This window comes from Chamaea fasciata, unplaced genomic scaffold, assembly GCF_029207755.1.
Source record: "Chamaea fasciata isolate MVZ Bird 193981 ecotype frontalis unplaced genomic scaffold, bChaFas1.0.hap1 SCAF_1, whole genome shotgun sequence".
NCBI lineage: Eukaryota > Metazoa > Chordata > Aves > Passeriformes > Sylviidae > Chamaea > Chamaea fasciata.
Genome location: NW_027094086.1, coordinates 119,596,843 through 119,622,932, shown reverse-complemented (window position 1 = coordinate 119,622,932; position 26,090 = coordinate 119,596,843). Strand labels below are relative to the sequence as shown.

The following is a 26,090-nucleotide window of genomic DNA, read 5'->3' as shown; positions in this document are numbered from 1 at the left end:
GTCAGTTGCCTGGAACGTGTGTGTGCGCGCCAGATTTCTCTCTTTTTATTTTTTCCCCTCTTTTTTTTCTGGATTTGCTCCAAAGAAGGCGGATTTCAGACAGGAGGTTTAGGAACTGCGTCTGTGCCAAGTTAGGTGACAAATGACGGCCCCACTAATTTTATCTTTACTAGAAATTCTTTCACGCTGGTGGTGGTGCTGGGGAGGTTGGCTTGTTTTGGCGGATTATCTTGTTAAAAATTAGGCTGCGATTTAATTTTATTCCAGCCATCCGGAGGCTTGCTCTCCTAACTATGTTTTATATTATACATGTATCGTTTTACTCATTTGGATTAGGAACATATTTTGCAAGTAATTCTGACGAGCTTCAAATGCTAGTGTGCGGCAGGACAAAATACACCCAAACCAATTCATTAGGGCTTTATTTCCTCGCCATTTTCCGGCACTGACGAGAACAAGGGGGCTTTCTATTGTCCGGAGAGCCCCAAACACCATACAGAAGCAACAACGGTATCGGGTTCTATATGTGTGGGGAAAACATTGCATACCCAAGTCTGTCTTTTAAGTGTACCCCTTCTGTAGCTAGAGATGGGCCACACAACTCTACTAAGCATTTGAAACTGTAGCCTTTCTCCCTTTTTGTAGCTGTCTTCCCTTTAAAAAAGATCTGAATGCATATACTTTTTTTTTTTTTTTTTTGTGGTATAGCTTGGCTGTCAGACACACACGTTGGCCAGAAGTTTCGATTTCAGAGCATTTAATGAAAAGATTGTGACCCAAAATAAAAGACAACAAAACACAAACCCAATGAGCTTATGAAAAAGCCTCCCAGGGGTTTGGATGTGGTATGTGAGCTGAAGTTGAGTACACGATTAATTAAACGCAGTGTAGTCACTGAGCTGGCTTCCCCTCTTCCCTCCAAAACACGCAAACCCAAATAATGTGAAATAATAAACAGTTATTGTAAGAAACAAGCTTGTTTTTTTAAAATATTATCCTATGACCGCGGCCGTCAGTAAACAATTCGTAACCAGAGGGCGCTTTAGCTGCTGCTGGGGTCCCTTTGATTTATTCAGCCAAGTATTGAATGGGACAGGGAAACAACAAGGGGAAAAATAAATATTTGATCAAATATGAGGAGTTTAACTTGACTGGTGTAAAATAAAATGTTGCAAAGGGACCCTCAAATCTCCCTGCTTCTCACGTGGCTTCTTGCGTCCTGGCATTGCTGAGGGAAGTCAAAAGGGATCAACATCCCCGAGGTATTAATGGAGCATCTTTGATGAAATCGATAGGTTCCAATAATCATCTGAAACTGCTCTCTGTCGACTGAGCATGTGCTTTTAACTACACTTGCAGCAGTTCCCCGGAAGCACAATTAAAAAAACCACTGCAGGCAACTGGCACTATGTGCAGAGAAGAGTAAGAATAAAATAATATTTTTCATTTTTCCGGATAGATATTTAAAACCCTGTCCTAAGAAACACGTGTATTAAAATATGTAGCCAAACCAGTATCTCCTCCATATAATACCACCTTCCCGTCCGCCCTTCTCAAATGGAGACATAAGAAAAACATGTGAAAATTTTATGGGCATGAAAAGTAACCTGGAGTTAGGGATACTCGTAGAGAGGATAGAGTTTCAAAGCTACAATCCAGAGCAGCCCTGAGCACATGAGAATGAGGAACTATTGTTTGTTTACAGCACATGTGGAAAGAAAAGAAAAGAAAGAAAGAAAGAAAGAAAGAAAGAAAGAAAGAAAGAAAGAAAGAAAGAAAGAAAGAAAGAAAGAAAGAAAGAAAGAAAGAAAGAAAGAAAGAAAGAAAGAAAGAAAGAAAGAAAGAAAGAAAGAAAGAAAGAAAGAAAGAAAGAAAGAAAGAAAGAAAGAAAGAATCTAAATCTGGTCTTGCACGAACATCGACTTAATATGCAATCACATGAACAGTTTTTAGCATAAGTATGTCAAAAGTTGTTTACCACAATCTGTGTCCAGCTGCAAGGAAGCAGACTACCCTTTAAAGTTACCAAACGAACCTAACTAAACTATAGTTCAAGACTAATAAGATCGTCAGAATTGTCTGTCATTTGCAGACTGTGTTGCCATAGATCTATTTGATTGAAGACATCTACTGTTCTACACATAAATGTCAAGTTTCATAATATTTCCGATGCTACACTGCTACACTTTTTTTCTTTCTTTTTTTTCTTTTTTTTCCCTTTTTTTCCTTTTTTTTCTTTTTTTTTTCTTTTTTTTTTTTTTTTTTTTTAGTAAGTGGAAGAAAGCTACAAGTTACTCTGAAAAAATATTTCCAGATAACGTGGATTTTCCACGCAGCTGGCCAAAACGAAGAGAAAATAAAAGGTCAACTGCAACTTAGAAAGTCCCTTCTATATTATTTCACATCCTAATCACCAACGTTTTGCATCCCTTAGCCTCCCGGCAGCTCTTTTCCGCGGTGCTCAGCGGCCGGGGCAAGGGCCACCCCAGATCTCAGGGTACCATTCCGGCCACCGCACACTCCTCGCCGTTCTCTATGCCCGGTAGATGTATAAAACACTTACCTTCGCGCATTTCCTAACCCAAAGCCCAGAGGCTTTAACTCCACCGAGAAGCCCCAGCGTCTCCCCCCTCCCCCGGCATCCCGAGCGGCTTTTTGTACGGCGGAGCCCGGTAAGTGCAATAATTACCCGTGTGGCTCCAGGGATGCAAAGTGAACAAAGGCCAAGATTTTCCTTTTTTTTTTTTTTTTTTTTTTTTTTTTTTTGCCTTTGCAGGGCTGCTCCCCTGCCCCGGGCGGCTTTGACATTGATCTGAAGATCGCCATCTTGTGGCAAAGCAGCCCCTAAACCGCGGCCGACGTCCGTCCGTCCGCCCGCCCGTCCATCCGTCCGCCCGCCCGCCGTCCTGCCGCGGGGCCCCGGCGGGCAGGCGGACGGACAGACGGCGGCGGAGAGCAATGGTCGCTCACCTCTCGGTCTAAAAGCCTCTGGGCGAACCTCCGCGGCCTTTATAGTGATGCATTTGGTACAGGCGAGCAGACAAGTCACGGACAGTTTTTATGGCCACAATGTCACAGCAACACAGAGGATGCGATTTTATTGGGCTAGGAAATCCAAACCCCGACCACAGAAACTCCATGTTTTTACTGTCTCTGGGATTGGCTCTGAATACCAGTTAATTTTTAACCAGGAGAGGAAGCTTGCAGACTTAACTTTCATTGCCATTCAGCTCTCCATCCGTCCCTCTATCCCACTCTCACCGTCTGTCCATCCATCTGTCTGTTTCCTTTTAACTGGCATTTCCCCTTGCATGCTAGACAAACAAACCAAGTCCCCTCTTTTCCCCTCACTTTTCAACATTCCCTCTGGGTAAACCTTGTCTGGCTGGGTGGCGGTGGTCAACAAAGGCCCAAAGTCAGTAAGTCCTTCACCTCAAGGTTATGGGTGATGTCCAAGCAATACAGAAGTTCAAAGCCAGTAAACAATACAAAAAAACAGAATCCACTTTCTTCTCCTGATTAGGATTGGGGTCAACATTAAAGATTCAAACGCTCTTCTCAAAACACATTCCTATCTCAGCTATTGTTTGGAGTTTGGGGTTTTCTCCCCCCTGCCCCTTCCAACTTTCTCCAGCCCTCCTCCCCCCGCTGCCCACCTCTGTCCACCCCCTCCCTGCCTTGGAGATCAAGGACAATTTCAAACACTCCATTTCCACCACACTGCCATGGGGATTTCTTTCCCCAAAGACAACAATTTTCTTAGGGCTCTCAAATTCTGGCCACATCCCATCAGCTGGCTTGAACCTTCCCTTTGGTGCCAGCTTATAAAACGTGTCCCAAAAGCTACTGAGAAACATTTCTCCTGGACATATGTGGCAGGGAGCAAACAGCAATGGCCCATCCAACCCTCGGGCATAGGACCTTGCCCTGCCAGTGCTGGCAGGATAAGGAGAAGGCCTAACACGTAGGGAGCTATGAACACACTCAATTTTCCTTTTCCTGTGACCTGCTGAAGCTATGCTCAAACAAGCCTAGGTTCACTTGTTAACTCCAAAATAGAAGATTTAACAACGAAGTTCACAAAAGATGAGTAATTCATCTGAAATGGCTGAACAGGGTCATGAGGAATTTCGGGTCCCAGAGTTACACCAGATAAAAGAACATGCAGTAATGTAACACCAGAGTAAAAATATAAAGTTTCTTTTTTTTTTTTTTTTTTATTTTCCTTGTGCGCTGTTCCACTGTATACATGCAACCAAATACTTTTGCATATTAAAAGAAAACTGTATATACATATAGACGATACATATTGAAAACAGTGATGTCATATAAAGATATTGCATCTTGTGAATTGTGACAAAGAAATTACATCCATTTGGTAAAATTTATTGATCAAAAACATTCTTATCACCACTTTGTTGCACATGTAAAGAAATCCCACACCCTTTAGCCCCAAAGGAACAATTTAAAAAACAAAAACACCACCAAATATACCCAAAAGGGGGAAAAAAAAAAAAAAGGCATTCCAACAAAATAGGTCATGGTTTCTTTTTTATTATTATTATTTACAAGTCTTGTAAAACACCGTTCCTGTATGAAATATACATTCAGATATTCTCGACAGCAAATTACCTCAATGATAGAACACTGTATCCTTTGTAAACTGATATAGAATTTTAAATATTTTCCTTTTTTTCTCTTTTTTTTTTAATTTTTATTTTTTTTATTTTTTTTTTTAATTGCATTTTTTCACGCTTTGGTTCCTGCAGGGAAATATATATATTTATAGATATTTAAAATAAGTCCAAACAACTCTCCATTCTTTGCATACGTCGACGGTGCGACAAAGTAGAGCTCATGACATTTAATGTAGACAACAACAAAATTACCATATTTACATTGTTTGGCTTCTGTTTAAACTCCACACTAGTCACCTTTAAACGAACATGCAATCGAGTTATTTTAATCATCCAATGTTAGTGCATTGCACAACTCCAAGTTTCAATTAAGTGTTGTGTGGTATTTGCTAAACTGTCGTTCTCCACAGGTATTTCCTGAAGAAAGTTTGTGAGCCAGAAGCCAGAAGGTTAGTTTCCTTTATGGAGTTGTTTCTTTTAAAATGATGAAATTCATACTTTTTGCCCATTTATTTTTAGTATTTAAACATGATTTGTCTCCAAAAAGATGGCAACGCATAGTCTGTTGTCATAAATAAAACAAGAGCTAATTAAATTTTTCTAATTTTCTTTTTAGTGATTGTTTCTTTACGATATATGGCGAATTTATACCTGATTTTTAAAAGTAAATAATTAATTCTTTCATTTAGGTCTTTTTTTTTTTTTCCCTCGCCCCCATCCCACCCCACACCCCCAAAGGAAACACTACTATAACCATCACTACATCCACGTTACAACTACTCGCGGTTGGCCCCGGGAAGGTGTAGACATGACATCCCCCCCTTTATTTAATTCTGTGTGTGTGTGTCCGTCCTTCAATTCTTATTTCAAACCCATGAGCAATGGAGCACTGCCTCTAACCCAGATATTCTCCTAAGGAAGAACAAAAGATTATTTCTCATAGTTTATGTATTCTGCAGTGGTCCTGGTTGGGTGAACCCGACCTGGCAATCTCCAGACAGCTGTTCCACAGCAGCACAGGGGCGAGGAAGGGCCCAGGGTGAGCGAGTCCGGGGATGGAGAAGGACCATCCCCGCCCGTGCCTGCCGAAAGCGGTGGCAGGGTGATCCGCAGTGCCTGGAAAGGTAAAGAGGTATGGATTTTGCACTCAAAGGTGACGTGCACGTTTAGAAATGGATCCCACGTGTGTCAAAATCAAATCCATTCCAGTTGATATGTAAATATATATATAAAAAAAATCATCATCCTAGTTCCAGAGTAGGTTTACATGTGTGTAAAACCTTAGATTCTTCAAGTCCCGTCAGATACACACCTCCTTCCTCCACGTAACCCCGTGGCTTGACCTTGTCAAGGGCGAAATCTGAATTTAATCTCGTCTTGAAAAACGCTATGAGTTTTAGAGTAGTGGATTAGCTGAGTAATATTGTAATCGGTCCCTGTTAATTTTTTTTTCTTTCATTCTTCTGTTCTGAAACCATATTTTGACTTGACGGTCGGTCAGATTGAGCATTCGGGAGAGCTGGAGGCGTTTCTCTTTGTTTATGTAGACACTGAAGAAGAATTCCCTTTCTAACTCTCTAATCTGGTATTTGGTGTATGGGCATCTCTTTTTACGCGTACGTTGTCCACCTGTGGAGCGAAAAAAGGCAGAAACATTTGAGACCCGGCGATGGCGGGCGGCGGGGGGCTGAGAAGGGACGGGGGGGACTCTCAGGCAAAGCACGTTAACACGGAAAAGACGCGTTTTGCCCGCTCCGGAGTCGGCGTTGGTAGGTCCGGGGCTTGGCGCCAGCCCTCCGCCCTGGCGGGTGCGTGCAGCCGGGCCCGGGACCCGCCGGCACACCCCGACTCCTGCCGCGCTGCGGCCCCGGGCAGCGGGCAGGGCGAAACCCCCGCCGAGACGCGGGGATCCGGCCTCGCTTCCTCCGCGGGGAGGGCAGCTGGAGGAAAAGAGTGGTGGCGGGGGGTTCTTGCGGATTTCACGAGCCGGAGGAAAAGCCTTTGTAGGCTGCTCCGCCGGGCGCCACCACGCACGAGGAACTGCCCAGGGAGCAGCCATCACCTGGCTGCCTGCAGCGGGCAGCGCTGCGGCGGGCGGGGGGGCCCGCGCCCAACCCTCCCCGAGCCCGTTCCCGCTTGGATCTCGCCCTCGTTTCTCGGCCTAATCCCGTCTCGACGTCCCGAGCAGAGGAAAAGCCCCTGAGCCCAAGGCTGAGGCGTCCCCTTCTCCCCTTAGCCGGCTATTTTCAAGCACGTTCTCCACCGCATCGAGGTATTCTCCTCTCGATTAGCCATTACGGTTTTAAAGTTCATTAAGCAGAATATAAAAGGTTTCAAGGTTCAGGAGCTCTTTACATTAAACGTAGCTGCTATCCCTTTAAAAACTTCCTTTTCTGGTACAGTTCATTGTCGAGGTATTTTTTTCCCCGGCCGTATACTAGCTTTGCCTTTTAAAAAGCCCACATAAAAAAATCAGACTTTGACAGATTGAATAACAATTGTAAGTAACAAACTGTTGGACAGAAGGCAACACGTAATTGCCAGAGTGCCTTAGTAAAATGGCTTCCTTTAGACAAAAAGGCCAGCTTTAGGTTAATTTGCTTCTTTTAATATATTGCTACAGTTCAGGCGGCTACTTTATCTGTTAAACGCTATTCTAGCGCAATCGTTAAAACGGCGAAGGCTTTGAATTCAGCTCCTAACTAGACTTCTGGTGCAACACATGGCTTTTATAAAATCACTGGATTACATTGATATCAAAGGAGTCAGGATCTCCTTTTTTGCCGATTTTACAGGCACAGAACTAACGTTATTATATTTGCAAGAGCTGACCACGGAACTCTTTTTTAAAATTATTATTATTATTTCAAAAAGCAGGAAAAAAAAAAAAAAAAGAAAAAAAAAAAGGGGAAGAAAAAGGAAAAAAAATATTTAGGCATCCATTGCCCGGTGGGTATTTCACGGCCAATTTCAGCACTAAACACGTGATCTCGCCTTTTATAACAAAGTTTTGTTGGGGGAAATCTAAAGGCCCTTCATAAACCTTATATGCTTATAAAACAGCATATAAAAATTTAACAGCGGCGGTGCGCTAGATTTCAAGCTGCCTTTCCTAAAAGCGCTCCGGCGCTGCCTTTATACGTACTGGAACTGCCGGATTTCTCCTCATTGTTGCCGGAAGACGACTCGGGGCTGCTGCTGCTCTCCGGCCGCCTCCTCCTCTCCTTCTCCGCCGCCGTCGCCGCCGCCCTGCCGCAGCCGCCCTCCGAACTTGAAGTTGCCGCCGCCGCCGCCCCGGCGGCCGCGGGCGCCTTCTCGCCACTCTTGTCTACCGGGTAGTCCGCCGAGGCTAGATTTTCCGCCGTGCCATAAGCCGTCTCGAAAAATTGGTCGAAAGCCTGGGGCAGGACCCCGTTCCTGCCCACCGTGCTATAGAAATTGGAGGAGACGTTGGTGCTGGGGTGGTAGACGTTAGCTGTGTTTTTGCCGAACATCTCGCCCATGCTAGCAGTGTTGGTGGCAGGCAGGCAGTCTCTGTGCATGATCTCCTCTGCGGAGTAGCAGTGGGGCAGATTGTTCCTGGGGTGCCATTTACTGGAGGGATCAATGGCATATTCCCTGAAGGTAACTTCTCTCACAGGTTGGACCTGGGGTAGGTTGGAGGAGTAGGAGTATGTCATAGGGCGAGAAGACGGGGTTTGGGGCAAAAAAGAAGGGAGGCTGGAAAAATCAGGACCCGAGACGTAGTAAGTACAACTTGGCAAATACATGTTAGAGGAACAAGGAACACGCTCATCAAAATCCATCATTAGGGCTACCTCGGCTTCTCCGCATTAGCTGAGCTTAACATGATTCTCTAACGCAGCTGCCCCTTTGAAGCGGATCCGTGAAGTAAGAGATGGGGAGACGTAGGCTGACGTGGAGAGCTCTCCCGGCGGCGGCAGGGAGGTGCGGTCACGTGGCCCGACGTTGACATTGACGAGCGGCGGGCCCGGGCCCCGCTCCCTTTGTGGCCGTCGCGGGGGAAAGCAACAGCTCGTCGCCAGCGCCCAGGGGCGAGCCCAGCGCAGGTTGGCAGGGGGGGAGCCCTGGGGGACACACAGCCGGCCCTGCCACTGCCCCACACTTAGCCGCCCGGCCCCTGGCACCCTCTGGCTCTGGAGCAGAGAGGCTTATCAATTACCCCCAGGGTTAGGTGAGACCTTTCTGTTTGTTTGTGGGCTTGCTGGGGCGTTTGGCGGCTCGCTGGCAGGCTCTGAGAAGGAGGGCACCTCGTGTAGAGATGCACGCACGCTTTCTTGTGGAAAGCTGCATCCGAGGAGAAAAATGCTCCTGAAGAAAATGTCTCTTTTTAAAAAATTAATTACTTCTTTTTTCTTTTTTTTTTTTTCCTGGGAGTTCGGTTTGGGATTTCCGTCCTCCCCCCTGAAAAAAGGAAAAAAAAGCCCTCACTCTTCAGGGTTTTTCTGGAAACCTTACTAGGAAGAATGTGCCAGGGTCAAGTCTTTACTGATTTTCATGGTGAATAGATTACATGCTTGCATTCATGTTCACTTCCGAAGCGCTTAGTGTCTTCCTTCCCTTACTTACATATTAACCTCAAATACCCCGCGCAGCTTCAGCCAAGCTTTACTGGAGGTAGTTAACAGTGTCGGGTACCCAGGACGCAGGTTTTCCCTCCTCACCCCCTCCAAATCGTCCCTTGCCTCATTCGCAACGCCAGAGAGCCAGCAAGCCCCTTAAAGTGCAGACCACGGAGCTAAAGACTGCTTGCTGATCTCTCTGCCTCAACTCTGCAGCTAAAAGCTTGGAGAACCAGTGGATATTGGGCTACCCCAGCTTGACAAATACTCCGAGTTTAATTGCCAGAAGCCTAGTTAAAATTATTTGACGTACTGTTAACCCGTAGGAACAAACTCGCCGTACCGAGATGCTTTCCTTTTAGCTATGAGTCGTCGCTGAAGGCTGAGACCCAGGGAGACCTATTTTTAAAACCTGGTTAAACTTTTACTATTGTTGCATGAAAGGGATGATATAGAAAGCGGATTGTACAGGGCAGAGACTAAAAAGTACTTTTCTGCCAATAAAAATGCACACCCCACCGAATGAGGAGAGCCAAGGAAAACAGAGAAATACGCCAAAGAATACAGCACCTTTTGAGGCACGGACATCCCTAAGCTCTTGGAAAAAGTATTTTTTCGCTATTCTGATGCTCGATTTCAGAAAAGAAATATTTGAGTTCCGGCTGGATTTCATCAAAATAGAAAAACAGAATGGCAAAAGGCTATTGTGAAGTCGGTACTCTTAGGAAATCAGACGCAGTTCAAGAGCCATGCCCCCGTGGACTTGGGAGGCTAGTGGAAGGGAAACGAAAATGCTAGGGAAATAATATTTGGATTTTCCCCCCCTCTTCCTCTGCAGTGCAGTGGAAGTATTTATATATCCGGAGAAAGTTCTCTAGTAAATTCTGGAGATCCTCGGTATTTAAATGTCAACATCGATTTGTTTATTTATTGCTTAGCTTATCGTAACCGACTCAATAACAAATCTAATCATGTTGAGCAGAGAGAAAATATTCTCATTATGCATTTCCCCTACATTATAGTTAACTATTGCGTTTGAATTCAAGCTGTAAATTCAATATTATCAAGTAATTACTTTGTAGTGGAGTAAACTAATTTATTAGCATTAATGTTTATATGCCTTTTTCTTATTTTACAAGGGTTACCGTTCACAAATCAAATGCTCTGGACGTATCCCTGTAATGAACTCTTTATTTTGGTTTGCAACAAGAACTTCTTATGCTTACTGCACGTCTGTGAGCTGAACTTGAAATTAAGGAATTAATCTTCCAGCTTGACATATTTGCTTGAAAGTGGATGGAAAGAGATTGCATGTCGTCAAAACCGCTAGCAGAAGACTGTAGTGTCGTTTAGGGATTGTAAAAAGGTTTGGGGGCTTTCCCTCTCTCCCTCTCTCTCTCCCTCTCCTTTTTTTTTTTTTTTTTTTTTTTTCCCTTAGAAAAAAAAACTCAACAAAAAAACTTGAGGTGGGGAGGGGTGTGCAAGAGCTCTGGTTGGCTTTTTCCTTAACGCTGTAATTTCGCTCGCATTTATTTCCCCCCCCTTTTTTTTTTTTTTTTTTTTTTTTTTTTTTTTTTTTTTTGCGGGGGGTGGTCGCCGTGGGGCAGTGGGTGGAGTGGACTGGGGGGTCGGAAGCCCTCTTTTGGTGTCCGAACATTGGTTACTTTCCCTGTATACCCGCACCGTTCAATTCCGTCGATGAAAACCTCTCCCCACACCCTGCACACACGCAGACACTCCTCCCTTCGAACAAAAAGGAATGTATAAGGATTTCAGTGACTTTGAGATAACAAAGGCGCCACCATTGCCGAGCCTCGCCCCGCCTCTGTGTGATGGCAAACAAATTCTTGCACTTGTATTAGGGCTTTCAAGGCTATAATTGAACACGGCGCGTCTAGGGGTACCGAAAACAGTTCTAGACTGACCTGCGGTTTTATAGCACTTTGGCAGTCAACTTCAGCTTGTGTCAGAGCAGACATGACAGAGCTGCCCAACACTTAATCGCGGGACGCCACCTCCTCGGACTCACTGCAGCCGCCCTCTTGCATTTCAATAAATTTCAAACCTTGGGGCTAGAAATGGGGAGCAGAGCTGGCACAGGTTTGTATGGGGCTCTTTGCTGCTCCTCTCTGCAGCCGGGGCTGCGGCGCCGTGTGAGGCTCCGCCGTGCCAGAGGTCGGGGCTGCGTCTGGGAAACAAAGGGAAATTAAGGCAAGAAGGGCGAGAAGGCAACTGGAAACAGGAGTGTGTGTGCGTGGGTGTGCGTGTGTCTGGGCATATATGTGCTTGCACAGCATGCACACGTGCGGCCCCGATGCCTGCTTTTGAATCGCTCGAGCTCTCTCCCCCACCTCTCCAAAGCAGGCAGCCTATTTCTCTCCAAGCGGGTTTGTAATGCAGGGGGACCCCAAAACGCCTCCGGGTACCGCCTGCACAACAAGCGGGAAAGGGTGATGGGGAAAACCGAGGGGGGGCACAGCTCGTCTGGGAGCGAGTAGACACCCAAGGCACAGGCTATTCTCTGCTTTATTTGCTGTTAAATGAAACAAGAGATAATGTACGCCTAAAGTCCCGGAATGTGCGGGTAATTGCAGGGAGCCTGCTGTTAAGTTGCTGTGTTCAGCACAATTATCAGTGTTGATTATTTGGTCTAATGTTGAATTGCTCTTTTAATACAGTAATTGGGACTTCCGCGTTGAGGAAGGGGGAAAACCGAGCCTTCCCCTCGCTAACCTCACTGAGAACAACATAAACAAAGGCAGGCATTTCGTTTGGAGAAGCAAAATGCATTCGTTACGCCTTCCCATGTATTTCGTCCGGATTAGAGAGGGTAAAACCGCTCTGAATTTGGAACCTCTGCTGCAGGAAGGTTTTGCAAAGGAGAAGCGTGGCCAAGAGGTGGGGAGACTGTTACCCATAGCTAAGCTAAACAAAGGGAGGGGGAAAAAAGCTACATGTCTTCTTTGGAGGAATATAAACAGAACTAGGACGCCACGATAGTCTAGCTTTTACATATACAGATGGCGTGCAAAGGGAACTGTTTAACTCACTACTGCTTCTCCAAAAGTTCAAGTTCTATTGTATCTAAACTGTTGTCTTTTCGTACCGGGCTTTGCTTGAAAAATATTTGAAGCCGACCATTTACCTTGCCAGTAGGGTGGGTGCCTCTAATTAACAGGAGGAACGTGTACTAGAAGGAATTTGCGTCAAGAGGAGCTAATTAAAGATATTACAGGATCGCTGGCTTCAGTCTCTGCTGCTTCTCTCGCACAGGGAGGGTGAGGGGTATTACGACTCGAGCAGGAGAAAATATCTAAGGAATTAGGACAGAGTTTTGTAAAACTGAGGGTTGATTACAGTCTACAAAGTCTTGTTAGAAAAGTATAGCATTAGGGAATTCGAAATGTCGCTGCCAACGAAAAGCGCACCGTCTTCCCACCTTACCAATGCAAATAGGGACACAAGGCGATAATTCGTCGCAAAATTTGCCAGGAGTCCAGCGTCAGAAAAAACTGCTGTTTATTTGGATTTTAAATATTGTGGGCTCAGAAGATCTTAAAAGGTGCTTCTTTATCTATTTGCCATTTTGTCTGTTATGGAAAGAAGCTATAGGTATACTTTTTCCTTTTTTCTTTCTTTCTTTTTTTTTTTTTTTTTTTAACTAAATATGTTACCGTAAGATTGGTATAGAATGAAGTGCTGTAATAGCTAGCTAAATAATTCAATTAATATGTGAAGTTTTATATATATTTATATATATGTATATACCGGTGAGATGGAACCCCTGTGCTGTGACATGGGACAGGCTATTTATTAATTTTTTTTTTCCAAATCATGAGGCGGTGTAGTTGTGATTTTGCTAGGAAACTACAGAATACGTGTTAAGAGAATGAGCAGATGTAAACATCATTCAATGTAATTCTGATTTTTTTTTCCCGCATTACATTATTTCAGAGACTTGAACACCTCAAAAGGCTGCACTCATCTGGGATACAATACTTTAAAATAATTTTTAATATCAATTAGCAAAAGCTTTTCATTTCCTTCGTGTCTTTTTAAGTCGCTGAAATGAAGAGGGTGATTGTTATTTTCTTACCAAGCCCCCCCACTAGTTTGAATTTTAGGATTAAACCACTACGGATCTACAGAGATGTACTCGTTTTTGGCGACCAGTCATGATTTTTAGCATCCCTTTGAGCTGATGAACATCTGAGGGCTCTCTGACTCTGATAGCTGCAAACAGCCGAAATATTGGGGGTTTTTTTTCTTTTCTTTTTTTTTTTTTTTTTCCCCCAGGAGAGAAGCTACTTCTAGTTAGAAAACTTCATGTTTCGGCAGCTATTCTCTTGCTCACCAGCAGACAAACGAATTGTTGTTCTGACAGCCTCCCGGCGCCTTTCCAATGCACGGGGAGTCTCTCACAATGTCATGTCTCCTCACCCCCCGGTTCCCCAGCCCTGAGGTCCAGGGTCCCGGGGCGCTGAACCCCTCCATAATGTTTACATTTACTGCTCGGATCCTGGTCCTGAGAGACAATGCTGGAGGGTTTGGTAATAAGACGGACCCAAGAAGAGGTTTTCTCAGACCAACTAGTGTCTCAGAAATTGATTGACTGACGATGCTTCCATAAATGTCTCCTTTTCTCCCCTTGAACACTATCGGAGGCTTTCCCGGCACAGGAAAACATACACACACAGTCATTCCCCCCCCCCCCCATCTATCCAGATACAGGTGCAAGAGACTTCTAGCAAACTTATTCTGCGGGAGAGGGGTGTCTAGAGCCAGAGGTGGGCTCTAAACCGGTGCGAAAGCAAATTTCCTTGGTTATAATCCGCCGGTACGGAAGAGCAGGCACTTTCCACCGACTCCCACCCAGACCCACAAAGCACTGTGTCGTTAGCACCCTTTGTAGTAAGCAGGTACCAGTCCCCTTTCGTGTCAATGTATTTTATGAAGAATAAAGCAGAGCGGTTTTGGGGAACATCCCTAGTGATCCCTTGAAAGTGAGGTGCTAGCAATCGACAATTATCCCTGGGGACGGCCATATCCCAGGCGATGTTCCCATGCAGAGTTCACCCGCAACCGAGAGTGCCGCTTTACTCTACACATTAAAAAAAAAAAAGAAAGAAAAAAAAAAAAAGAGAAAAAGTCCGCTAAAACATTCCTCTGTCGACTTACATTTAAAAGTATTGCTAGAATCGATGCCTTGAACTTGACCTTAGATTTGTTAATCCAGGAAGTATATTCAGTGAGAAGAAATAATAATCCTATCGCGTTTCCTCTGGCAAACGAGCATTTTCTGTCTACCAATTCAGCATATAAACAACGCACGAGAGTTATGAGATATATAATGTGCCCTCTAGATTGAGCCCAGAAAGCTACAGAAAGTGAAATGCCTCAACGCCGAGACCAGCCTGTCGTAGCTGGACTGTTTCTGAGATGCCGAGATCCACACAGAAATTCACGTCAAGGTAATTGACTGGGATTCTAAGCTAAATTGAATTTTATAGGATATAAGGTTCTCTCTAATGCACATTAAATTTTAACAATGATTTATAAAGGTATTTCATTTTTTAAATTTAATTATTTTGCCCAACTCGCCAAGAAACACATCAGGTTTTACTGTACCACTGCTAACTTTATAGGACAGCCTTATTCACATATCGTGAAACCCACCGAACTAAAGACATTTCTTCATCAATGCTTGCTTTAAGGGGCGGGTACAGGAAGTATCGCTATACCAGGACTGTCAAATCAACGACTTCAAAGCCCCAACTTCATATTTTGATGGACTCTCAGAATTGTATTATAGTTAAGGTACCTGTACTTGTGTAACCTTTATAGGAAGCTATTTGTATAACACGAGCTTGAAGTACGTGCTGCAATTTAAGAGGCAATCATATGCCTATGTACAGCTTAGCCAGCTCGTAAGGATCGTTTCTTGTCTCTTCTCTAGTACGTAAAGCAAAGATACCCATAAAAACAGCTCTTTCTCTAAGTCTAATATGGCTGCTCTTGCCTATGCCCGGGTGGAAGCCTGCTCACTGTCCCGCTTGTTTCCCTTTCCCGACTTTCCAACAAATGCTGATACTAATATCCCTTCTTCCAGAAATCGGGATGCATAAGCATGAGAAATCAACGTTGTAGAGTCTGGGGGAATTTGGGCAAAACCTCCAAAATGGGACCAGGCGAAATGTGGGAGTAACTCGTTCTTTCTCTTTCGGTTTTATTTTCCCTTCAAGTTCATACAGCACAGTACTTAGAAATCCTCACATATTTAAATGTAAACCAGCCACTATCTGGAGACGAAGTCCATCCGAGATTGTTTTGTATTAAAGATTTTTTAAATTTTTTTTTCTGCCTACCCGAAGGCATTTCGAAGCCAGGCTTGAAATAACCCGCTTTTCCATTACCCCTCACCCAAGCCGACCATATAGGTCGTTTTATACGATCAGGAATAAATGAAAGCAATTTGCTTAGTGCGTTCAAATCAAGGCGATTACGACGAAATTCAGATTAATTAAAACTGACAGGTTACAATGCCCGGCTGGCATTTTTCTCTCTAGATACGCACAAACAATGGCGAAAAGCAGACAGGTTAAACATCCTTCCCCGTATTTCTTCCATACACAGCCGTCCACCCTCCTCCCCTTCACTTGAATGATTAAAACAATTTCAGAGGCAAGTACACGGGAATAAAACAACAGGGGATAAAAACCAGGAGACGCTTTTCCATGCAGCCCGACCCAGCTCTGCGAAACAACACGGCGCTGCACAAAGCCAAACAACCAGCAGCTCTATCTGCAAGTCTGCTCTCGTCCTGGGCTCTGACCCCAGCCTCTCCTGGTGCACTTTTCTGCCAAGAGCCCTCTTTGCTTCCCACCTATGCTAGAGAGGAAAGCAGCATCCCTGAGGAAGGTGGAGCCGGCACCCAAGCTAGGAGAAACAATCTTACTTTTCTCAGCCGGCTCTTCGGCTCTATTAGCATCAGCTCAGGCAGCCGCCTTCCCCCAGGTCCCCGAAGGAGAAGCGGCATTTCGGCCTCAAACATCGTGGGAGAAACGGAGTGGGGTGGGTGGGTGGGTGGGCTGGGAGCGAGGGGAGAGAAGGGGCCTGGGAAACTCTCCACAAAGGCCTGCCGAATGACTTTGCTCCAGTCATGCAGGGGGCTTTTTGCGAGGGGACCGGGTGGGTGTTTGCTGTTGGCTTGTTTGCTTAGTTCACCACCGAGCAGGGACAGAGAAGAAACATTGAGCCGCTTCCAAGAAGAGCACGAAAATCTTACCCCAGCATCCAGAAGTCTCTCGCCTGTGCAAAAATATATCCCCATGGAGACTGACAGGATCCCGCGCTGGGCTGTAGATCTCCAGTTCAATGAGGATGGATTGCATATTTTTTGGTTTCCTCTCTTACAGATTAAATATACAGGGTCCACCAAACGTTCCTTCTCGATTTTTCAATGTCTTGGGTTGCTGTTGACTTGGGGGTTTATATTTTTTTGTTCTAGTTGTTGTTGGTTTGCCTTTAGCTGGAGAGAAATCTGGCCACTGGGGCACATTGTCCTTCCTGCCAGCTTCAGACAAAATGCAGCGATATCACAGGCTAATGACGATTATTGCTGTTATTATTACTACTACTATTATAGCTACTTATTTTTTTCCTCTCTCTCTTTTCCCCCGCCCTTTCTCTCTCTCCCCCCCTCTCTCTGTTTCTCGCCTGGTCCCTTAGGATTTCCGATGGCGATTTGCACACAAGGTGATTGCAGGAGGCTAAAATGCTGTCTAATTCCACGGATTCCCATCGCACGAGTAGGAGAAATGAAAAAAAAAAAAAAAAAGTCCCAGTGTTTTTGATCACGAGACACTGGCCGTTCCTCCCCAGTACACCCCGGGTCACAGTACAGTAATGACCGTGGGTTGTGCGTTGTAGGACTTGACCTTTCCTACGTAGAAGAGGGCGCTTTACGCTAAGGGGAGGGAAGGGAGGGGGAAGTGGCGGGAGGAAGAGAGATGCTCTCTTTGGGGATGTTTAATCACAGTTCAGATCTAGGAACGGGCAATGCTTCTGCCTTACAGTACGCCATGTTGAAGCTATTCACTGGTGAAAAAAAAAATCTTTTGGGGGGTGCGGGGGCGGGAATGAGGCTGAAGGGAGGAGGGAGGAGGATAGACTTAATGAACATTAGCATTTCGTACCCTAGTTCATGAATCAACTGCATTCAAGGGGGAGGGGGCCCAGGGGGCAGGGAAAGGCTCACGGCGTGGCCAGAACACCCGCGGCCAGACCCCCGCAGACGCGGCCGGGGATGATGGGCCCGTCCCGGCACCCACCGCCCCACATTCCCCCCGGCCACCCCCTGGTTCCCTCCCCCTCTTCTTTTTGGACTCCTTTACCGGCCGAGAGCGCGCAAGGACATCTCTTCAAATCCTCATGAAAGTGCATTGAAACGCATCTAAATGTTATGAATGGCGACAAACGGCCTTTTAGCGCCTGCCAATATTTTTTTTGTATTAAGCGCTGTCTTGATTTTATTGCTAATGCTGCCCACGGAGAATGCTGAAATGCACCAGGAATGGGATTTTATTTACGCCATAGATATTTTTAATGTATAAGCTAGAGGCCGAGATTCTTACCCGTTCTCTCAGATATATATATAAAAAGTCGTTTTTCTGGAAGAAATGGGCGATTTTGTGAACATTTCAATATTAAGGAAGACATTCCGGGGTATTTTAACGGGAATCTTTCTGAGCAAAAGGCAGCCAAAAAAAAATTAGATTTAGAGTTATTCTTTTTCGGAAATATGCTCCTGTCAAGGTTTATTTCCCATAGCAATCCACCTTTGCTACTGCCAAGTGCTCTAGGCGGGGATAGATTAAATACCAGATTATTCGCTAGGTGGGAAAAACTGTAACATTCGTTATACCTGTCTGTCTGCGTCAAAGACATAAGGACGTTTTCTGCCCATGGGAAAACTGAGGGACCCACGACGCCAAGAATCAGGCGATTATAAACTAACATTTCCGGACACTGGGAATCAAAATATATGTCTCTGAATCCAAGACTGAAAGTGAACTACGTGGAGATTGAAACTGATTTTTTTTCCCTTTTTTTTTGTCTTTAATTATATAGGGTGTTTTGCGCTAGGAATGAAATGCTGCTCTGTAGTTAGTGCTCCAATAAATACACTAAATATACAGTAATAACTTGCTCCCTCTGTCCCTTACATCTCTCTCCACAGCTGCTAAAATATTATACCTAACCTTCTTGATTCAAGGGAAGCTGAGAAAATAAAGACTGTACTACTTTTACATACGTTTTGTTTTTTAATTTTGCGTTTGTTTTCCTTCCAAATCCTTCTTCCGGCACATTTTCTTAAGGTTTGCAAATAAAACTCCTTGCACACGTAACTCTAGACAGTAATCCAGGCATACTAAGTTCCCTACGACCATTTTAAAACATTCTCTGTAAAGCGGGGAATATAAATAATAATTCTCTCCGAATCGTGTGCAAGGACTAACGTCGTGACTTAATGTATCACGTCGCTTAATTATTTTCGCTGGTGATAATATTCACTTGTAAAACGCATTAGGGATGTGTTTTAGGACTCTGGCGGAAGACTGGTGAGAGGGGAACATGCAGTACAACAGCAATTTGTACTTGAAAATGTATGTGCCAACAGCTTTTGGACGGTAAATGAAGGTAATAAATAACATGAACACACACACACACCTACATGCCCGCTCTCCCCCACGCTCCGAGGCCCCATCTGCCCGGCAAAGGGATGGAGGGGTGGAGGCGCGGGGGTACAGCCGTGGGTAGGCAGACACGCGGGACGGCCGAAGCGAGGGCGGGAGTACACGCAAGGCCCGCGGAGAGTGAGTGAATCTTCGGTGACTCGGAAAACCGCAGACAGCACTTTCTCGGTTCCCTGAGTCGCCGCACGGCCGTGGAGTGCCCGGCCGGCCACCTCCGCTCCCCACAGTACCCTCTTCCCGGTGCCCTGGAGAACAAGGCACGGAGCTCCCTGTCTTTGCTCACCTGAGCCAGCCACTCGCCCCGTGGGATATTTCTCCAGAGGCGCCTCGAGCCAGGCTCGCCGAGGAGGCAGCGGCTCGGCTCGGAGCGGCCTCTCCGCGGGACCGGGCGCGGAGCCTCCGCCGCGGCCGCCGCACGCCCGAGGCTTTGGGGGCGACACCCCGGTGGGGTACGGGGGGCTCCGTCGCTGGCCTGGGGTCCTGCTTCCCTGACGGTGACTCTCCTCTGCGGGACCTGGAAACAAGACCTGCTCGTCGTGTAAAACCTACAAGAGCCTCGGAGCCTCGACGCTGACTTACATGGTAACAGGGGTCGGATCCAAAGTGTTACCTTACTCCTGCCAGAGATCGCGAGTCAAACGCTCCCCTTTTTACCCTGTGAAATATATATGCGGCTGAGCTATTTGAACAGTAGTGGGAATTTAAATTCGCTAATCCACAGTCAGTCTTGAAATGCTTAGCAAATTTGAACGGTAGGTAGTTCAGTGTGAAAACAATCTTCAAACGCTAGTTCCGATTAAAAGTTACCTTAAAAAACCAAACCAAAACCAAAACCAAAAACACCCCAAACAAACAAACAAAAACTGCAGTTATACTAATGTCGGCCATGTTCTCATTGTGGGCTTCTTTCAAGGCGTCCTTGAATTATATCGCTCCGGGGCATGGTCTAAAAATAGAAGATCCTGACTAAGGTAGGCAGGATTCAGTCGTCTATATCACCCCCAACTCCGACCTGAAGTACATATAATTTTCAGCGTCTCATGCAATAATTACACAGGCTGCGAAATATAACGAAATAAACAAAATTATTCGCTCGGAGCAAAAACAAGTGTAATTCACTTATGGCCTTCTTCGGGCAATTTTTCTCCAGGAGAAAACGTCGCAAGGAGACGGTGGAAAGGCGGCTGTGCCGTGCCTGCAGACGAGGCAGACAGCCCGTGGGCAGCAGGTACGGCCAGTGGAAGACAGGTCCCCGGCACCAGCCCACAGCGCCAGACCTTCGAGCAAGGTAACAGGGCTTCCAGCGGATAGATCAGCCTCAGCGCGGGAGTTTTCTGTCTGCTCCAGCTCCGCTGAAAATCCCAGGCCGCGGGTCTGCCGCGGAGCTCCTGGAGACTGCTGGCTCCCTAGTGGTTCCCCTCGCCCGTGGGCAGCCCAAGACCCTACCCGCCACCCACGGGTGGGGTTGACCCGTGGTCCCTCGCACGGTCCCGCAGCCACTGGAAGGCCGGGTGCTTGTCACAAGGAGCCGACACTCTGTCACCCCAAAGCACAACCGAACTGCATGGTCTGGAAACCGCCTGCCAATAATGTGACACTCCTAGGCTATTTCCGCAGCAGGATGGCATTTCTCGCTCAGAAATTCCCTGACCGGCCTCCGAAGGGATGCTCCCGAAATTCCCACGCTCCGCAGCCGCGGGTTTCCCGCGGCCTGAGAAACCACAAGGCTTTGCAGCCCAAGAAACCACAGCGGTTCACAGTCCCTGCGCGGCCGCACATGGCGGGAAGGCTAAAATCCCGAATGCAGGGCAAAGCCCCGACACGAAAGCCTCCTGGAAAATAAACCCCGCTACTGCAGGTAGTTTTCATGTCAGTTATTGCACGAATACGTTACAGTCAGATCTGAGGGACGGAAATCGCCCAGCGCTGATCCCTGCAGAGGTGGGTCCTTTTGAATTTCAGAAATGTAAGGCTAGAAGCGCACCGCGAGCGCGGTATATGATACCCTCTAAATGTACCGTAAAGGTTCCCCAATAGCTCTAATTAGAGCTACAGACCACCGCAGGAGACAGCCGGCTAAAGCAAACTACTCTTTGTGCCCGACCAAAGTCGCCCGCCACTCTAACCCGGCCGGCCGGCGGCTCCTCGCTCGGCCCCGGGCATCCCTCAGCCAGGCACCGGCTGAGCACAGCGTCAACCCCGCTCAGCCCCGCCGCTGCTGTCACCGCCAAAGACAGAGCGAGCAGGCGAAGCATAACTTGCTCCTGGCTCTGCCGTGCAAGCCCAGCGGCGTAATTTCACACAATCATTCCACACAGCTGTGCGCGCCCCGGGGCTGCGGCGGCGGGAGCGACGCTGCGCGGACGCGGCCAGGTGCGGACGCCACCCGCCGCTGGCCACGAGGTGGCGCTGTCGGCCCGCGGATGCCGCCGGCGCCAGGAGCTGTCAAAAGTCAAGGTCACAAATCGGCTTTTCCCCCCTCAAGGTCAAGGTTTCGGGCCTTCCCCGTCCTGTCATCGCCACGCAGCATCCCCCAGCCCCCACCCCACCTCCCCGTCGAAGCATCGGCAGGCTGGGCAGCGTGCCCCCATCGCAGGAGTAGGCCGCCGGCCTCCATTTCCCGGCGAGGGCTGCGGCGCTGCTCTCGTCTCTTCCTGCTCTTCCACCCCCCGTCCCCCAGCGCGGCTGCAAAACCACTGTTTAACATTACCGAAACATTTATAGTTTAGGAACGCTGGTTATCAGGCGTGCCTGCCCGCAGATAAACACCGCCAAAAAAAATAAAGCAAAATCCACCATATATACAAAAGCTGCATACTGAAAGACATCAGTATTACAATTATAAGACAGATACATTATATTTTTTTTCTATTAAATGAGCGTAGAAATGGGAAAAAAGAGAGTATTTCTTTCAGGTTTTATTACAGTGACTATTTTATTAACAGTATTAATACTACTATACTTCTACACGTCTTGGGTTTTCATTTTTTTCAGTAGAAATATATAAAAAAGGGGTGCATAAGTACATTTTCACAGTGCGCTGATTTTTTTATTTACAAGATAGCTTCTTATAGTGAATAAAAACAAAATAATGTGCTGGTTGAAATAACTGATTGGATTAAAAGGTGCTGTAAAAAGAATCCCTAAACACTCTACTGCGGCCTCAGACAATAAACAAGGAGAAACGACTAATTACTTACAGATCAAATATAGATTACATAAATCAAAGTACTTCTGGGGGAAAAAATGTATTTCAGTTCAAAGTTCTTGGGTATTTTTTCCCAGGCCATTTTTTTCTACTGCAAAGAAATGCCAATATTCAAATATTAAAAATTTCCGGGAACTTAGAATATTAATTCTTGAGGATTATTTCAGGTTTAAAATAGGCAGAGTCCTTTAAAATGTATCTATTGTATGGTCTGCAGGAGGAAAAAAAAAATTAAAACCTCCAAACAAATAAAAACCCCCAGGTTAGATGACAAGAATTCATCTCTGGAAAATAAAAAAATAAACTGAAAGACATCTCCAAGCAAATATTTTCCTTTCTATCCTCACTAATTTGCGATGTTTAAATTTACTATCAAGATAGATCCTCCACAGAACTTCCTTCATTACTGATGTCTCTGAAATCCTTATTCAGTACCTTCGAGGTTTATTATTACTTTTTGACAATAAATGCATTGCTTAAAAACATACAGTAATTGTTAATTTTTCACTATGGTTTACCTGAGCAGTCATTCAACATACAGTTTGGATTGCAATGGAAGAAAAACAGATCATGTGTCCACATCGACCTCCTCACGTTAACCAGCTCTCTCATCGTGGCCACGAAGGGTCTTCTTTCAAATAGTAAGGTCTTAGAAGTATTTACAAGTTTCTCAGAAAATCGTGTCTTAATTGAAAGGGTATCTCTCGGTGCTGGGCGTGTGGGCTGTACAGTCTGTCAGTGAAACTGGCTGGCTGTTTGGGATTTCAGGAGAACTGTCAGTTTTCACCATTTTGCTATAGCAATATTAAAAAGGAAAAAAAAAAAAAAAGGAAAAAGAAAAAGAAAGAAAGGCTATAATTCCAAAGATACAGATCTCTTGTTCTGAAAGAAGAGGTTCATTGTCTTTTCTCTTTTTAATTATTATTAATAATTACTTTAATCTGAACACACACAAAAAAAAGTTCTGAAATTCTTGAATTGCTGCTTCTCCATTTTTAATCCATTAACTGGTGGTCTTCAATTTGTTGATCACTTTTTTCTCTTTGACCCTTCTGTTTTGGAACCAGATTGTGACCTGTCTCTCTGATAGATTTGTAGTCGCCGATATCCTCCTCCTCTTGTCTTTGGTTATGAATTTATTTGTAGCATATTCCCTTTCGAGTTCTTTTAACTGCACCTTTGTGTAAGGCACTCGTTTCTTTCTTCCACGTCTGTACGAGTTGGCATCCGAGGGATGAGAAACGACGTCTGGAACAGAAAAACCATGCAGGGAAGCGTTAGAAAATCGCTCGAACCGGTTAGGACATCTTCAAGTGGTACAAGGGTTAGGGTTAGAGCGCACTCCTCCGCCTGCCCCGCTCCACTTTAGCTGCTAAAGCCCGGCTCAGCACTGAGGATTGCTCTTTCCTGGCCGCCGCAGACAGCTTTTAGGCAGAGAAAGGCTCGCTTCTGTCATACAAATAATAACAAACCCCATGTAGCCTGGCCAGGGACTCTGGGAAGGACCGAGAGGGGCTACAGGGATTTACACAGCTCGCGTACTTCATGGTCTATGGAAAATAATACTACAGACCTTCCCGCGGCCGTTTTCAGCTGTTTCCTCTCCCGGGGCCGGCGCCGGGGCCGGCCAGGCGAGGCGGGATGTGCCGTGCGCCGGCGGGGGGCAGGGGGCGGCACCGGTGCCGTTCCAGCGGCGCTGGGGCATGTGTGGACCGGGGCGGGATGGGGCCGGGGACGGCGGGCGGGACGGCGAAGGGTCGGCCCGGGGGGTAATCATGGAGCCCTGCCGGCGGGATAACCCGGGAGAGGCGAGCGGGGCAGGATGAAGAGACAGGGGGAGCCATGCAGGTGTATTACCAGGGAGGGTGGATTTCCAGAGGTGAGGCGGCTGGCTCTGCTCCTTGGGGCAGTACACTTGCCCGTTCCACCCGTTCGTGATGGCCCAAGGCTGGTAGCTGTCCATGGGGAGAAGGGGGTCGTGGCGCGGCTCGCCGGGGCCGCCGATGGCGGGCACCACGGGCATATCCAGATAACCGGGCACCGGCTGGTAGGGCCCGGCGGCGTAGCCCTGGTAGAAGGCGAACTCCTTGGCCCGCGACGTGAACTCCTCGCCGGAGACCGAGGTGTCCATGTACTTGTCGGCGAAAGTGGAGGCGGGCTGGGCGCAGGACTTGATGGCGTTGTGGTGGGTCATGCGACAGGGGTAGTAGCCGCTGCCGAAGTAGCCGTAGGGCAGCGCAGCGCCGGAGGAGCTCTGCACGGCGGCCGAGCAGGGGCTGCACTGCTTGACAGTGGGCTCGGCCATGCCGGCGGCGGGGGCCTCGCTGGAGGTGTAGGCGGCGGCGCTGGGGGCGGCCAGGGGCGCGGGGTGAGCCATCAGGTTGCGGCAGGGGTTGGCCGCCGCCGCCGCCGCGAAGTTGCTGCCGGCGTGAAACCCGTCCATGTTCTTATTGATCTCATCCAGGCTGTTGTCGTAGAGGAACATGACGGGCTCGATCCAGCGGGGGTGGAGGAGCACGGAGGCTGTCATAGCCCGCTCCGCATTGAGACTAGTGGCTCTTTTTTAAAAGCCCCAAAGACTGAAAAAAGAGATACTCAATCTCCGGGACTTGACCAGAGCTGACGCGCCAGCGTCGCGCCAGGCCGGCCCTCATTGGCCCGCCCGCCCCCACGTGATATGCAAAGCAGCTGATAAACATCTGAGGGAATAAAGTGGAGATAATTAAATAACGCAATCAGCGCGGGGCCGGGTCCCGGCCCGGGGCGCGGGCACGGGCACGGCGTGGTCCCGCCGCGGTCCCGCCGCCGCCGCGCGGGACGAGGGCGGCGGAGGGGGGGGGGGGGGGGGGGGCGCCCGTCCCTCCTCCTTCCCTCCCTTCCTCCCTCTGGCCCTCCCTCGCCACCGAGGCGTGAGCTTTTTGGCCCCGTTGTTGCCTCGGCGCACCCCCCGAGGTGCGGGGCTCCCCTTGGCACCCCGCCTGACTTCTCCTTGGCCCGCTTTCCTTGAGCCCTCCCCGCCCCGAGCGCCGCGGAAGCCCCGGAGGCCTCCCGTCGTCTCGGGGGGAAGATGAACCGCACCCCTTCTAGCCCCTTCCTCCGCCGGTCTGAGCCGCCGCCTCTCCCCGGGGAGCGCTGGCTGGGCCCCGTCCGGGTGACGCGGAGAGCCCACCGCAAGCCGAGGGAGGAGAATCGTTCCCTGCGCGCAACGCTCGGACACATAAGCCTGTCGAAACGGAGCCTCCCCGGGTCTTTTCTGGGTGTTTTCCTCCTTCCATCCCGCCCGTCGAAAGCCCAAGACCCATCTCGCTTCTCTCGCCACAAAGTCTCAGAAGTTAGATAAGAGGAACAGACGGGAACCCCCCCATTTTATTTATTATTATCTTTTAGGAAGGTCTTGGGAAGCGGGAGAGTTAACTGGATATTCATCGCGATACCACTGTATTATTTGTTGCCGTAATAATAAAACCCTGGGCCTACGATTCGACTCGAATCTTTTTCGGCTGTAAATGATCACGCCGGCTTGCATGGTGTGCGCACGGACCCACGGCGTTTTTTGTGTGTATGTGTGTATTGGGGAAACAAAATGGATTATCGGCTGAAAAATAGGTTTGGGGTTTTTTTGGTTTTTTGTTTTTTTTTTTTTTTTTTTTTTTTTTTTTTAATTTTGTTTTGTTTATTTGGTTTTTGGGGTTTTTTTGTTGGGTTTTTTTGGTTGGTTGGGTTTTTTTGTTTGTTTTTTATTTGAAGGCCGTGCCACTTTGCAAGTAAATGCTAGGGGGAAAAAAAAACACCAAAAAAACCCACCAACTCCGTTTTCTTTTCGGGATGAATTTTTTCCTAGGGTGAAATAATTTTACTTTTTAATATCCTCCCACCGGCGCCGATGCTGCTTTCCCCAAAGCTTTTC

At 47.1% G+C, this 26,090-nt stretch overlaps 2 protein-coding genes and 1 long non-coding RNA gene across 4 annotated transcripts; 1 reads left to right on the top strand and 2 right to left on the bottom strand.

The window, feature by feature from the left end:
* Window positions 1–4,178: 4,178 nt before the first annotated feature.
* Window positions 4,179–17,025, bottom strand: HOXA11 (homeobox A11). Of its 2 annotated transcripts, XM_066195261.1 has the most exons (3): window positions 16,506–17,025; window positions 7,783–8,284; window positions 4,179–6,266 (listed from the first exon to the last, which is right to left on the bottom strand). In XM_066195261.1, the coding sequence occupies exons 1-3, from the start codon at window positions 16,548–16,550 to the stop codon at window positions 6,034–6,036; spliced, it is 780 nt and encodes a 259-aa protein (XP_066051358.1). In that variant the 5' UTR covers window positions 16,551–17,025; the 3' UTR covers window positions 4,179–6,033. The 2 variants fall into 2 exon arrangements, with proteins under 2 accessions (XP_066051358.1, XP_066051349.1); XM_066195252.1 differs by lacking the exon at window positions 16,506–17,025 and having other exon boundaries at window positions 7,783–8,497.
* LOC136296298 (uncharacterized) lies at window positions 11,904–17,035 on the top strand. Its single transcript, XR_010722886.1, has 3 exons — window positions 11,904–12,118; window positions 14,584–14,691; window positions 16,949–17,035. It is a non-coding gene; the product is annotated as an uncharacterized lncRNA (long non-coding RNA).
* A 4,845-nt stretch (window positions 17,036–21,880) lies between these two features.
* Window positions 21,881–24,782, bottom strand: HOXA13 (homeobox A13). The gene is made up of 2 exons (XM_066181521.1): window positions 24,041–24,782; window positions 21,881–23,431 (listed from the first exon to the last, which is right to left on the bottom strand). The coding sequence occupies exons 1-2, from the start codon at window positions 24,711–24,713 to the stop codon at window positions 23,187–23,189; spliced, it is 918 nt and encodes a 305-aa protein (XP_066037618.1). The 5' UTR covers window positions 24,714–24,782; the 3' UTR covers window positions 21,881–23,186.
* Between the last annotated feature and the right edge of the window lie 1,308 nt (window positions 24,783–26,090).